Source organism: Oenanthe melanoleuca, chromosome 20 (genome assembly GCF_029582105.1).
Source record: "Oenanthe melanoleuca isolate GR-GAL-2019-014 chromosome 20, OMel1.0, whole genome shotgun sequence".
NCBI lineage: Eukaryota > Metazoa > Chordata > Aves > Passeriformes > Muscicapidae > Oenanthe > Oenanthe melanoleuca.
The window spans coordinates 13,421,456-13,435,064 of record NC_079353.1 but is presented as its reverse complement, the minus strand read 5'-3'; the positions used below and the strand labels follow the sequence as shown (position 1 = coordinate 13,435,064).

The 13,609-nt window shown below is 44.2% G+C and overlaps 1 protein-coding gene across 6 annotated transcripts in view; it reads right to left on the bottom strand.

Moving 5' to 3' along the window:
• Nucleotides 1-13,609, bottom strand: part of NCOA6 (nuclear receptor coactivator 6) — a 46,595-nt gene that overhangs the window by 22,552 nt on the left and 10,434 nt on the right. For 5 of the 6 annotated variants that reach the window (XR_008841927.1, XR_008841929.1, XM_056507046.1 and 2 more), the window contains exons 3-9: nucleotides 12,571-12,717; nucleotides 12,205-12,479; nucleotides 9,581-9,736; nucleotides 8,924-9,046; nucleotides 5,134-5,262; nucleotides 3,499-4,314; nucleotides 694-840 (exon numbers count right to left, since the gene is read on the bottom strand). Coding sequence is in view for 4 of the 6 variants with exons in the window: in XM_056507046.1 (XP_056363021.1) it covers nucleotides 694-840; nucleotides 3,499-4,314; nucleotides 5,134-5,262; nucleotides 8,924-9,046; nucleotides 9,581-9,736; nucleotides 12,205-12,439 (1,606 nt within the window). In the remaining 2 variants the exon portion in view is untranslated. The remainder of the gene's footprint in view (nucleotides 1-693; nucleotides 841-3,498; nucleotides 4,315-5,133; nucleotides 5,263-8,923; nucleotides 9,047-9,580; nucleotides 9,737-12,204; nucleotides 12,480-12,570; nucleotides 12,718-13,609) is intronic. The other variant, XM_056507048.1, reaches the window with a different exon arrangement.

Genomic DNA, 13,609 nt, shown 5'->3' with positions numbered 1-13,609 from the left:
TATACATCTCAAAATAAACATTTGGACTGGTACTCCCCCTGTATCCCACTGCAGAAGACAGAACAGAAACTTGAAATTTCAGTTGTTATCTGCACCTAAGTTTGAAAATCTTCCATAATGTCACCTAACTCAGCAGAGTAATTCCTTACCAAAATGAGCTTCAAACCCTGAGATTACTTTGTAATGGGTTAAAGAATAAATGCACACATATCCATAATCCAGACAAAAGACTAATAATTGAGTGCTTAAATGGAGGGAGACATTTGTGAATTAAAGATTTCATTTTCACACTTTAAGCAGATTTCTGAAATTTTTGAAGGAAGGAGTAAAACAAAGCAAAACAAGATTATGTCTCTATTCTGCTTCTAAGATAATGACACTTTTTTTTTTTTCTGGACAAGAAGTTCCTTTTGTGCTGTATCTTTTTTACCCCTTGCCTCCAAATTTCAGTGCTATCTTCCATTCAATTTCTCAACAGCTGCTTCTGAAGCCCAGACCCCAGTTCTCATTAATAACAGCTGGGTTTTGAGACACATGAGCAGCCTTGTGCTTTCCTTTTCTCTACCCAGCACTACACCCAGAGTGCTGCTGCAGCCCCAGCCAGCAGTTCAGTGCTTTGGGACACAGGAAAAGGCACAGAGTGCTACAAAAGGAAAATGGAAAAAGCTGAGGCCCGCCCCAGAGCAGTCAGACCTGTGTGCTGCACGCTCTGGCTGGTTTGCAGCTGTGGAGCTCCACTGTTGCCTGCTGTTCCTGGAGCTGTGGAGGGCACCTGGCCTTGCAGGAAGTTCTGGTTAGCCTGGCCTGCAGGGAACCCCGGGGGGAGCCGCTTGGCCATTCCTGAACGTGAGAATTTTCTGATTAGTTACTATGGAAAATGGGAAGAAAAAATAGACAAAATCTATAATTGGAGAGTACCTTTGAGTCTGTGCTGTCATATGACAGGCTTAGGCAGAAGCTGTTCTTTGCCAATATACAAAATCCACCAAAGACATTTATAGTTCTTACCTGTGCAATAATTCTGTCTAACAATTACTATGACTAACTTCAAACTATAATTTAAGTACAAAACTTACTACCTAGAGAAGATGAAAAGTCCACATTTGACCTTTTAGAAACTAGAAATTAATGTGGTTTGCTGCTTTCTGCTCTACTGCATCTCTTAGCCTGCCCTTAATTTATTCCATGTACACAAACAGAAATAACTGGTATTTTTGTCAGTGATGTGCTTCTGCCACCAACTCTGACACACCAGGTGCATATTCCTTATCAATGCTGCTGTGTGCATACACTCAAAGGGTCTTTTCATCCCAGAGTGGGCTGAGGAACCCCAGAGTTCAGCACATCCAGACCTGCTGCTCATTCAAGTAACCCTGCTCTTCCTGCTGCAAGAGCAATGAATTCTCTGAGGCTGTAATGTGGCCCAACACCCACACTGTGGCACATCCAAATATCACTGCTGCCCTGGGACAGAGAGAGAAACCTCCCCTCTACCTGCCAATGTCAGCAGCAGCATGGATGGATTGTAGAGAACCCACTTCTTTTTAACTCACTGTCCACACATTGCCTCAGACTTTGAACAACCCTGCCCATCACTCCCTTTATTTTCCTGACCCAGTGCCAGAATGTGACTTCAATTCCTCCTGCATTTCCAGCTTTCTTGCACACCTAATTTTACTGCTTCTGCTAATTATGTGGTCTTGGGTTTTAATTAATATTTCAAGGTAATCAAGTCTATAGGCCAAACACCAAATACAGAAACAGACTTATTGAAACACCACATCACTGGACTCCAGCTTTAGTTCTGCTAAACTTTTAGAGAAGTTTTGCATGTAGGAATGCTTGAACTGAGAAAAAAAGAAAGTGTTAGCTTGGCCTATTCCAAATCTGATATAAATTCTGATTTGCTAAATTAGCTGTGTGAAATGCAAAGTGTTTGAATGCATACATTTACACCAAACCTTTAAATGTAAGGTGGCTTAAAAATGGAAAGATATATAATGACAAATGAACATATAAATTGCAGCAAAGAATGAGCATGCACAGAAGTCAGGCAAAAATCTCAGTGGTGGGATCAACATAGCATTGCTGAAACCAAGGAATCCTGTCTTAAAATCACATGAGCATACAGCTCAAGCAGGATTGTTGATTTAGCAATAAGGTCTACAATATGACCAAATAACATATTTTGATAATGTGACTTTTAACTCAAAAGAATTGAGGTTTGTTTGTAGGAGGTTTAGTTAGGAAGCAGAGCATGGAGATTACACTGGCTAAAGGTCATGGCTAAGATTTCTGAAGGGGATGTATGGCTGGTGAGGCAAAACTGTAGGGAAATGTGACTAATAAATAATGAATAACTGTTTCCAGATGGAGACAAAATAAGATACACCAAGTGTAGGGCACTGGCAGATCCCAAGAGAACCCTGAAACAGAAAATTCATCTGAATTCAAATGAGACCCATGGTACAAACAGTGAAAACAAGAAGCTTGTCCAGATCAGTAGACCAAGAAACAGGAATTCCTTACAGTGCTTGGACAGATTTTGGATGTACAACATGAGAATGCAAGACACTAGAATGTACTTATGTGTGTGTAGGTGGACAAAGTATATGGGCCATGTTTCAAAAGCACATAAAGAAATATTTCAAAGGCTTAAGCAAGAACTGGTGTATGGGACCTGAGAACCTGAGAAGAAGATGAACAAGATGAGAGAGCAAAGAGAAGCATGACAAATCTGCATGGAAATACAAAGGACTCAAGGGGAAAAAACCACCAAGGACACAAAAGAGATCCTGGGACTGACAAAAGAAATGCCTTCCTTGTTAGAGAAGAGCTCTAGGAGAGTAAGGAAAAGAAGTGAGTGCATCGATCCAAAGAGAAAACTAAAGACAACACAGCCAAAAGAGAAATTAAAATATCCCTTAACTTCTTAATTTTAGGATAGGGAGTACAACAGCATGGCAATGATAGCTCTTTCCTCTTTATATGGGAAGAAACTGGTGACAAAGACAGGGTGAAGAAGAAACATCCACAGCTTAGAAAGGAAGATGCAAAACAATGCCTCACTTCCCCAGTAGAAAATGTAAATGGTAACAGAGGAAACTGAAGAGAGAAAAAAAGTGTTTTACTTACACTCTGGCAAGAACTCCTCCCCTTTCCCTCCAGAAAGAACAACCCTAAACCTAAACAAAATCCCCACACAACCCCTAAACATCCTAAGCTTGCTTAAAGGCAACAGAAGAGGTGTCAACAGGATTGGCAGTAGTAAGAGCAATGCACACAGCAACTCCTCCTTGACCCTTTGGGCATCTCTGTGACACTGCAGGACAGAGACAGAGTGATTCTGATGCTCATTCACCAATACCCACCTCATACTCCATCTATTTGTTGATTCTGCCTCATAAAGGATCTTTTCAGAACTAACAGCAACATTAGTTCTAGACACTTTATGCTTCTTTTCCTTTTAAAATAAAAGAAGGTCTCAGTACTTCTTACCTCCCAAACCAGGGTGTAAACCTTGTGGACCTTGGTTTTGCTGCTGCATCACCATGAAGTTGGGGGGCAAATTCCCCTGTTGCACCATAGGATTACGACTAGGAGAAGTGACAGGCTGCTGGAATCCCTGGGGAAGAGTGCTACTCTGGGGAGGCCTTGGTCCCAGCTGCTGCTGTGTCTGGTTAACAGTTGGAGATGAGGCAGGAGAGCCCTGCTGGAAGGAGGAGGGAGAAGAAGCAGGAGACTTGTTGGTCAGGTGGGGCTGTTGTAGTGGTGTAGGAACCCGTGAGGGCCCTCCCTGAAGGCTTTTCATTTGAGGAGCAGTAAACTGGCCAGGATTGCTCATCTGGGGAAAGTTTGAGTGAGCCTGGGAAGCTTGCTGGCTTCCAAAAGGATATGGAGGTGGAGGATGAGTAGGAGTTTGTACTGTTGCTAGAGATGGTCTTGCTTGAAGCTGCTGCTGCATCTGTCCAGGCAATGAGGCCTTTTTCCAAGCCTGGTTTACTGTCAGTGTACCCAGTGCTCCCTGGGTTGGAGGAGGCTGAAGTGCTCCAGAAGGAAGCTGGTTCCAGCCAGGGGGAACTGGAACCTGTGCTGGTGAGGTGAATGAAGGTCGGATGCCCTGCTGGGGCTGCTGATGTGGCTGGGGAGGCCGGTTCTGCAACTGCTGCTGCTGCTGTAGCTGCTGAAAGTTGGCTGAGTTCATCTGCCTGTTTACAGGAACTGACTGCATTGAATGCAGCTGGGGGGCTAAAGATCCAGATGGATGATTTTGTTGCTGTATATTTAGCCCAGATAAGAGTGGGTCCATTGCATCTAATAAAATAGCAAAGAAAAATAATTAAGAAAAAAAGCCCCTACTATAGACAAAACCATCCTAAAACAACAAAGGCTAAATTGCTTGCTTGCATTTTCTTACTCTGCATAAAAATTCATATTCCAGAGAAGCCAGGTCTTATCAATTTAAATCCTTTAAAAAAAAGCACAACAGCCCCACAATGCTACAGAATGATGTGAGCCTTCTACACACCCAGAACTGCAGAATCACAGAGTATCTCAGCTGGAAGGACCATTGAGTCCAAATTCCTGCTCCTGGCAGGATCATCTAAAATTAAACCACAGGACTAAGAGCATCATTCAGACATTCCCTGAACTCTGTCAGGCTTGGTGCCATGATCAGTTTCCTGGGGAACCTGTGAAGAATAAACCCTAAACATTCACACCCACCAAACCCCCCAAACCTTAATCTACCAGTCTATCAACCCTTCCTGAAAAGAGGGGAAAAAGAGCACTAGAAATATTCCTGCCTCACTGAACTAATCCTTTCTTACCTTCAGCTAAACATAAAGCTCAGTCATGACAGTTCAAGTGCAAAAATACCCTTGCCATTGCTCAACATATTTGAACAAAATACCAAGCAAGGTGGTGACTTATAAGGCACTCAAATGATTAGAAAAAAATTAACAGATTAAGGGAGAAGGGAGGTTTTCACAGAAAGAGTAGCTCCCAGAAAGGCAGGGAAAATTCTCCAGAACAACTCTGGAGTGCTTTCATGAGCACACACTCATGCCTGGGTGCTGAAGAACCAAAGTTTAAGAACATTTTCAGATCAGTACTATGACTAAATTTTACCACCTGGCTGTGAGGAAGGCCGAGGTGTTCGTGGCTGCAGCTCAGCACTAGCACCACTTGCCACCATAGAGGAGGGCACATTTCCACCCTGGGACATCATAACAGCTGCAGCATTGCCCATTCTTATTAAACCTTAAAAAATAAGAATAGAAATTATCAAGTCAATTATCAATTACATAGAGAAGAATTTGAGAATTTTTCTTTCAACAAGAAAAAAGTATATTTGTCAGTAAAACATTTCTTTAGACTTCAAGAATTATTTGTCCAAAATAACCTAAGGACACACCACTCTGTCTGAAAGCTCAGACCCCCTGGTATCAAACAAACAACTTCAAGTCATGCTGTAGGTCTTTCTCTAACACCAAATTTTTAAAAAGAGTATGAAAGGAAACACTACTGATTCATTAATTAACTCGAGCCTGAACTATCACTGAAAGCACCAAGTGACAAGATTGTATCAAAGCTGTCCATGTAACTCAGGCCTTACAAAATCTGAAACTAGAAAGTAACTGAGGTGTGGCAAGACAGAAAAAAATCCAAAGTTTCTCTTCCACAGGCTGTAAGTTTCTAAAATTGCTATTGTTGCCCTGCTGGTTATATTGCTATTGTGTTGTTGACCTGCAGACAGGAAATTAAGGCACCGGTGGGCACAGAGGAGAGTAGAGCCTTTCTCTGAATGTTTTGGTCTTTGTTAAGGACAAAGATTTCACTACTGTTGAATTAGGTTTTGACAAAGTTGAAATGTTCTTTCCATTCCTCCTTCTCAACAGCCACAAAGGTATCTTAGATAAACTGATCAAAAATGCTCTGGTTTAATTGCTTTAAATCCTATTTACTAAAATATTAGTAATTTGTTTTGCCTTATGAATCAAATATTCTAATAAATTAGATACTAGTTTTCTTTGTAAAATCTCTTTGTCAAATCTGAGTTTTGTAGCTAAAAATTCCTTATGAATACACAATGCTCTAAAATACAGTTGATAAACTACACCTTTACACAAAAATTCCTTCTTTATAATCAGATCTCTAAAGTTTATCAGAAAATAAGAAGAGAGTAAAAATGACAGTGTCCTTAAATGACTGTCCTTCCCATAATTCTAATGTATTTAATCTAAGTCAGTTTATTGTACACTTTTCCATAAAGGGAACCAAGCAGAACACTGTGAAAATTTGTGCATATTTCAAAGTGAATTCACTGCAACTCAACTATCTGCTTCAATAGGCTGTATGTAAAAAACCCCACACAAACCAATTAAACAACAAACCAACAAAACCCCAAATCACCACACCCTCAAAATACCCGAAAACAAATCAGCTGGTCCTGCCAAAATCACTCCAATGTTTGTGGGACACAATGCACCCAACAATTCATTAACATAAAACAGGTGGTTTGACAGCAGGGAACAAGAACAGACATTAATTTACAAGGCAATTAGAATTCTGCAAACAATAGCTGCTGTAACCAGTGGAGCTTCATTAGCCCAGCAGAAAATGTTTGAGTGTCTGAAGTGTCACAAAGAAGCCCTGAGGGGATTTGCCTTAACCCCCCCTGCAGGGCAATCCCTGGGCACAGTCACCTTGTCCTGCAGGGCAATCCCTGGGCACAGTTACCTTGCCCTGCAGGGCAATCTCTGGGCACAGTTACCTTGCCCTGCAGGGCAATCCCTGGGCACAGTTACCTTGCCCTGCAGGGCAATCTCTGGGCACAGTTACCTTGCCCTGCAGGGCAATCCCTGAGCACAGTTACCTTGCCCTGCAGGGCAATCCCTGGGCACAGTTACCTTGCCCTGCAGGGCAATCCCTGGGCACAGTTACCTTGCCCCCCCTTGCAGGGCAATCCCTGGGCACAGTTATCTTGCCCCCTCTGCAGGGCAATCCCTGGGCACAGTTACCTTGCCCCCTCTGCAGGGCAATCCCTGGGCACAGTTACCTTGCCCTGCAGGGCAATCCCTGGGCACAGTTACCTTGCCCTGCAGGGCAATCCCTGGGCACAGTTACCTTGCCCCCCCTGCAGGGCAATCCCTGGGCACAGTTACCTTGCCCCCCCTGCAGGGCAATCCCTGGGCACAGTTACCTTGCCCCCCCTGCAGGGCAATCCCTGGGCACAGTTACCTTGCCCCCCCTGCAGGGCAATCCCTGGGCACAGTTACCTTGCCCTGCAGGGCAATCCCTGGGCACAGTTACCTTGCCCTGCAGGGCAATCCCTGAGCACAGTTACCTTGCCCCCCCTGCAGGGCAATCCCTGGGCACAGTTACCTTGCCCTGCATGGCAATCCCCGGGCACAGTTACCTTGCCCTGCATGGCAATCCCTGGGCACAGTTACCTTGTCCTGCAGGGCAATCCCTGGGCACAGTTACCTTGCCCTGCAGGGCAATCCCTGGGCACAGTTACCTTGTCCTGCAGGGCAATCCCTGGGCACAGTTACCTTGCCCCCCCTGCCTGGCAATCCCAGCGCAAACATACAAATCCCTACAGGGCAATCCCTGGGCACAGTTACCTTGCCCTGCATGGCAATCCCTGGGCACAGTTACCTTGTCCTGCAGGGCAATCCCTGGGCACAGTTACCTTGCCCTGCAGGGCAATCCCTGGGCACAGTTACCTTGCCCCCCCTGCATGGCAATCCCTGGGCACAGTTACCTTGCCCTGCATGGCAATCCCTGGGCACAGTTACCTTGCCCTGCATGGCAATCCCTGGGCACAGTTACCTTGCCCTGCATGGCAATCCCTGAGCACAGTTACCTTGCCCCCCCTGCAGGGCAATCCCTGGGCACAGTTACCTTGCCCTGCATGGCAATCCCTGGGCACAGTTACCTTGCCCTGCATGGCAATCCCTGGGCACAGTTACCTTGTCCTGCAGGGCAATCCCTGGGCACAGTTACCTTGCCCTGCAGGGCAATCCCTGGGCACAGTTACCTTGCCCCCCCTGCATGGCAATCCCTGGGCACAGTTACCTTGCCCTGCAGGGCAATCCCTGGGCACAGTTACCTTGCCCTGCAGGGCAATCCCTGGGCACAGTTACCTTGCCCCCCCTGCAGGGCAATCCCTGGGCACAGTTACCTTGCCCTGCAGGGCAATCCCTGGGCACAGTTACCTGGCCCCCCCTGCAGGGCAATCCCTGGGCACAGTTACCTTGCCCTGCAGGGCAATCCCTGGGCACAGTTACCTTGCCCCCCCTGCATGGCAATCCCTGGGCACAGTTACCTTGCCCCCCCTGCAGGGCAATCCCTGGGCACAGTTACCTTGCCCTGCACGGGCAATCCCTGGGCACAGTTACCTTGCCCCCCCGGGCAATCCCTGGGCACAGTTACCTTGCCCTGCAGGGCAATCCCTGGGCACAGTTACCCTGCCCTGCAGGGCAATCTCTGATCACAGTTACCTTGCCCTGCAGGGCAATCCCTGAGCACAGTTACCTTGCCCTGCAAGGCAATCCCTGGGCACAGTTACCTTGCCCTGCAGGGCAATCTCTGATCACAGTTACCTTGCCCTGCAGGGCAATCCCTGAGCACAGTTACCTTGCCCTGCAGGGCAATCCCTGAGCACAGTTACCTTGCCCTGCAAGGCAATCCCTGGGCACAGTTACCTTGCCCTGCAGGGCAATCTCTGATCACAGTTACCTTGCCCTGCAGGGCAATCCCTGAGCACAGTTACCTTGCCCTGCAAGGCAATCCCTGGGCACAGTTACCTTGCCCTGCAGGGCAATCCCTGGGCACAGTTACCTTGCCCCCCCTGCAGGGCAATCCCTGGGCACAGTTACCTTGCCCCCCCTGCAGGGCAATCCCTGGGCACAGTTACCTGGCCCCCCCTGCAGGGGGAATCCCGTGTCCATGCGCATGCCGGCGCTCGCTCCCAGCGGCCCGTTGATCCGAACATCCTGGCTCCTGCTCTGGGCTAAAGCCAAGTTGATAGCACCTTCCCCTAAAGCAAGGCACAGGTTGGGTGAGCAGAAGACACAGGGAAGCAGAATACAGACATTTGCAAAAGGATATTTAAGAGATGCCCAGGCATCACCTCCATTTCACAGTTTGGGACACTTACACATCTCATCACTCTTCTGGAGGTCAGTTTTAAGAACAAATGTCATGACAAGCATTATCTGACCTTGATTTCATTCTAAGGGTGCTCCTGAACAACTCTCCAGAACTGATATGATAACTGTGAAATCCACTGAGAACTTGTCTTAAAGAAAGTCTCATATGAAACAAAAAGGAAAGAACATCAGCCAGTCCTTTCCTGGTCAACGTACAGAAAAGATTTTTCAGGAGGGCTCCTGCTGCCCAGAGCATTTTCAACTTTCATTTCTATTATTAGTAAATTTTACTCTTGAAAGAATAAAAACCTTGACCTATCTTTTTCACTAAAACCAGGTTTTGCAACGCTAACCAAGAAGACAAAAATACTTTTTGAATCTACTTAAAGCTGAGCTTTGGGAGCAGATTTGGAGTGAAATACCCTCAATCTGGACAGAGAGAATGCCCAGGTCTCGGAGCTGCTGGTTGTTGCTCTGAGCCAGGATTCGCAGCCGCTCGGCAGCTTCCCGGGGGATGTTGAAGGTGACACGAACGCTGTTCCAAGGCTCTATCTTCTGCACTTTCAACTTGTTGGATTCTTAAAAGAAAAACAATCAAAGGCAGTTTTTAAGCATGTCTGATGAAACAGCTTGGTTAAAAAGTTGAAAAAAATGAAACCATATTTGGCTTTGAAAATTGGGAGTGCTTAGTAACAGGCACAGGAGATTGTTTCCCACACAGGTGGATAGCAGCCAATGCTGCCAAATCACATCAGAGATTTCCCAAAAAATCAGCAGTAAAAAAACTACTCAAATGATAACCAATGCAACAGACAACACAATTACTAGATAGTATTACTCAAAAATTGAAATATTCTATGGATAAACTACTTTGAAAAGATAAGACTCCCTCATGTTAAGGCCATTCCCCCTTGTCCTGTCCCCAGTCCCTCCCCAGCTCTTCTGGAGCCACTTTAAGTCTTGGCAGAGGCTCTGAGCTTTCTCTGGAGCCTTCTCCAGGTGAGCAGCCCCAGCTCTGCCAGCCTGGCTCAGAGCAGAGGGGCTCCAGCTCAGTGATACAGTACATTTGCTTGCAAACCAGATGAATGTGGGAAAAAAACTGACTACAGGAATGAAATGTTGAAATATTTGCTCTACAAATGCTTGTTGAAACCCTCGTATTTTTTTTTTTACAAGACTACTGCAAACAGATGCCTAGAAATATTGCATTGATTTCTACCTTACTATTTAGTTTTCTAGGTAAGTATTTCAAATCCACTGCTAAAAAGCATCTCAAAGTCATGCAAAACATTTATTTGCAGGTTTTCTGAAAACCTGTTCTACAAATGAGTGTTTCTACATAGATCAGTGGTTTTCAAAGTGATATCTACCTAAATGATTGCTATAAAATGCAATGAATGATAGTTAAAAATAGGCTCCCAATATAGCTTTGTAAGTTTCCAGTTTCTATCTTTCTGTAAAGAAAGTTCCTCTCAAAACAGAAAGCATTGATCTAAATTTTCATCAGCCAGTTCCTCCACTGCAACCTTAGATCTACTAAAAATCTGCTAATTTGGAGTCTGAACAACATGTTAGTTAAGAATGCCAACACTCATTCCTATTTAGGATGATCTTGTTCAACACTAATTCACCAAACCCCTTTTGCTGCTTCAGTAATGGAATTATTAAATTCATCCTTGTTCTACCTATAAACCCAGTTTTGGCTGGAAACATGGCAGGAGAAGTTTTAAAATCCCCCTTTGTGGAGGTTTGAACAATTCCATATTTTCTGTTACTAATGTTCCAATAATTTACATAGGAAAATTGTATCATCAGTTTCAGTATATCTATGTGTTTGTACCCAAGTTTCTAATTATTCAAAGACTGCACCTGCCAAGATAACCCCATGTTATTCACTAACTCCACATTCAGGATATCCTATTTTGCTCTGAATCAGTTTAAATAACTTCTCACATGGGTAATTTTCAAATTGACATTGACTTTAAAAATTTGCTTTCTTGGCTGAGGTCTGAATAATGTTTATTAATTCTGGCATTAATATTTATAACAGACTCAGTATGCACATACCTCTATATAACAAAGAAAACTACAGTTACAAACTGAATTTATTTCACAACAGAAACTACACAATTCATCTGTGGTATTACACAATCCCTTCACACCAGTGATGGTCTGTTAGTTTACATCTCCTTCCAACTGTTCCTAAGATACAGCTCAAAACTAGTATTTTTTGATAGTATTTTTGTCTTATCCCAGCTTTTTTATCTCTCTAAGCAACAATAGCAAGAACCCAACAAACTGATGTCAACTGACTACATGGACAAAACTGGAAGAAGGCAATAAAGTGACAAAGAAATTCAGTTTGGTTATTGAGAAGTAATGTGTTATTTTCCTGAAAAAGTGTTTGACACTGTTGAAGAAAACCATCAAGGCTACCTAACTGAGCAGCCCCCAGTAATCAACACAGGACCTTTTGCAACATGCTCAGACAGGGGACAAATGTCTTTTTCCAGATGTAAACATGTTGGTAAAAGATGTCTCAGCCTGTTTTCACTGACTTGCCATGGAGCTGCTCCCAGAGCTGGGTGAGCAGGCAGGGGTATGTCAGGGCACCACCCACACAAATCAGTCAGGGAGGGTAGGTCAGAAAAGGACAGTAATGTCTCAGGTACTGGAAAGTGAACCCATTCTCAGATGAACTGCAGTAGTTTAAATTAGGCACTGAAACACATCTCCTGTGTGAACAAGCCTGGTTTCACTTTCATATAACACAGCCATGTGTAATAAAAGGGACAAGAAAAAGAATAATACCAGGTAAAATGTGGAAACAGAAGAGAAATGAATGAACTTGCTAAATAAATCAGTTTTAAACAACAAAACAACTGCAGGCAAGACAATTGCATTTCTGAGAATAACTTGCAAATTCCCTAAGAATAACCCCAACAAATATCATTACAAAGTACCTCAAACCCAATAAAATCTATTTTTTGTGACTACCTAAACAAGCATTTTAAGGACAGCTGGAAAGTGACAAGAGGTACATTACCCATGTGTAAAAGGCTAGGCACATTCTTCAGTATGGTATCCAGCTTCTGCTCAAAGTCTCTGTCACTTATATTTCCTTTAAAAGCTACAAAGATGGTGGAATCCCCAGGAGCAGCCTCCTGTTTCAGTTCATCTTCCTCCAGTCCTGAATCAAAATCCACCTCTAAGTCTTCCATAGCTGAGGAGTACATGGAGGCATATGTGTCTTTTAAGTTGGGTAGGTCATCCAAAACCATTGTTTCCAGCAATGGGAGCCTGTCAGACGTCAAGGTGATGCTTGGAAGGGAAAAGGAGAATTACAACACATACAATAATAATTGTGTAAGGACATTAACAGCTGCATTTGGTCATTGCCAGAAAAACCTACCTGGTGACCCAGTGTTGGGCTCTGTGAGACCAACTGTGTGAGGCTGACAATGGTGGCCATGGCAGTGTCCAAGCTGTTCCTCCACAAGGACAAACAGAGGGGGGTCCTGGCAGAATCGTGCTGCACTTGAGAAGTATTCCAGTTGATCTAAAAGACAGGTAGAAAATAAGGTAAATAATAACAAAATCAGAGGAAAATTAATTATATTCATTTCTGTATCATAGACAGGACAAGCAAGCACCTGCTGCCAATGCTGCAGTGCTTGACTGTCAAGAGACTAAAACTCACAGCAACAGCTGAATTATAGAATGATAGGAAGAACCACCAAATTCAGTTTTAGAGACTGCAGATGCAACAGGTCCAAAGCAGCAGGAAAGCCACAGCACATTTTTACCAGGAGAAATGCAGCATTTGACAAATATTTTACTCACACACAGCAAAACCTCAGGCATACTATGCCTACTTTCCTAAAGTCTGTAAAGATTTCTGTATTTTCAGTTTCTTATGAACTTAACAACCTGAAATCTGCTCTCCCTGTCATAGCCCACAACTCTCATCATGCCTCCATATCATGCTCAGATAATTAATTCAGTAAGTCCCACACCTGATGGATTTCTCTTAATGAAATGTCTAAACTTTCCAATAAATTTTGACATTATGACATTAATCTAGGCTGTTACAGAAGTACAATCTGTGATAAAATTACCCCTAAACTTAGAGTGAACAATGTTTAGATACAGGTTTTCCCACTCCATCTCAAGGGCACTATCCTTTCCAGGTGAGACATCTGCTCTAACACTCAGCACTTTGCAAATACTGCTAAAAGGTTCAAACCATTTGCAGAAACAGCCAAAAAGGGGAGTTGTTCCTGACCACCACTGTAAAAATCAAATCCATTCACCAGCCAGGACTGGCAAGACCTCCTGACTCCAAAGCTGTGGGTATTTGGCACAACCTGCCCAGATGGCTTAGCTCAGGAGAACATCCCCTTGAACAGGATACAGATTGGGGTTTTGGCAGAGCTTCAAGCTCCCCACAC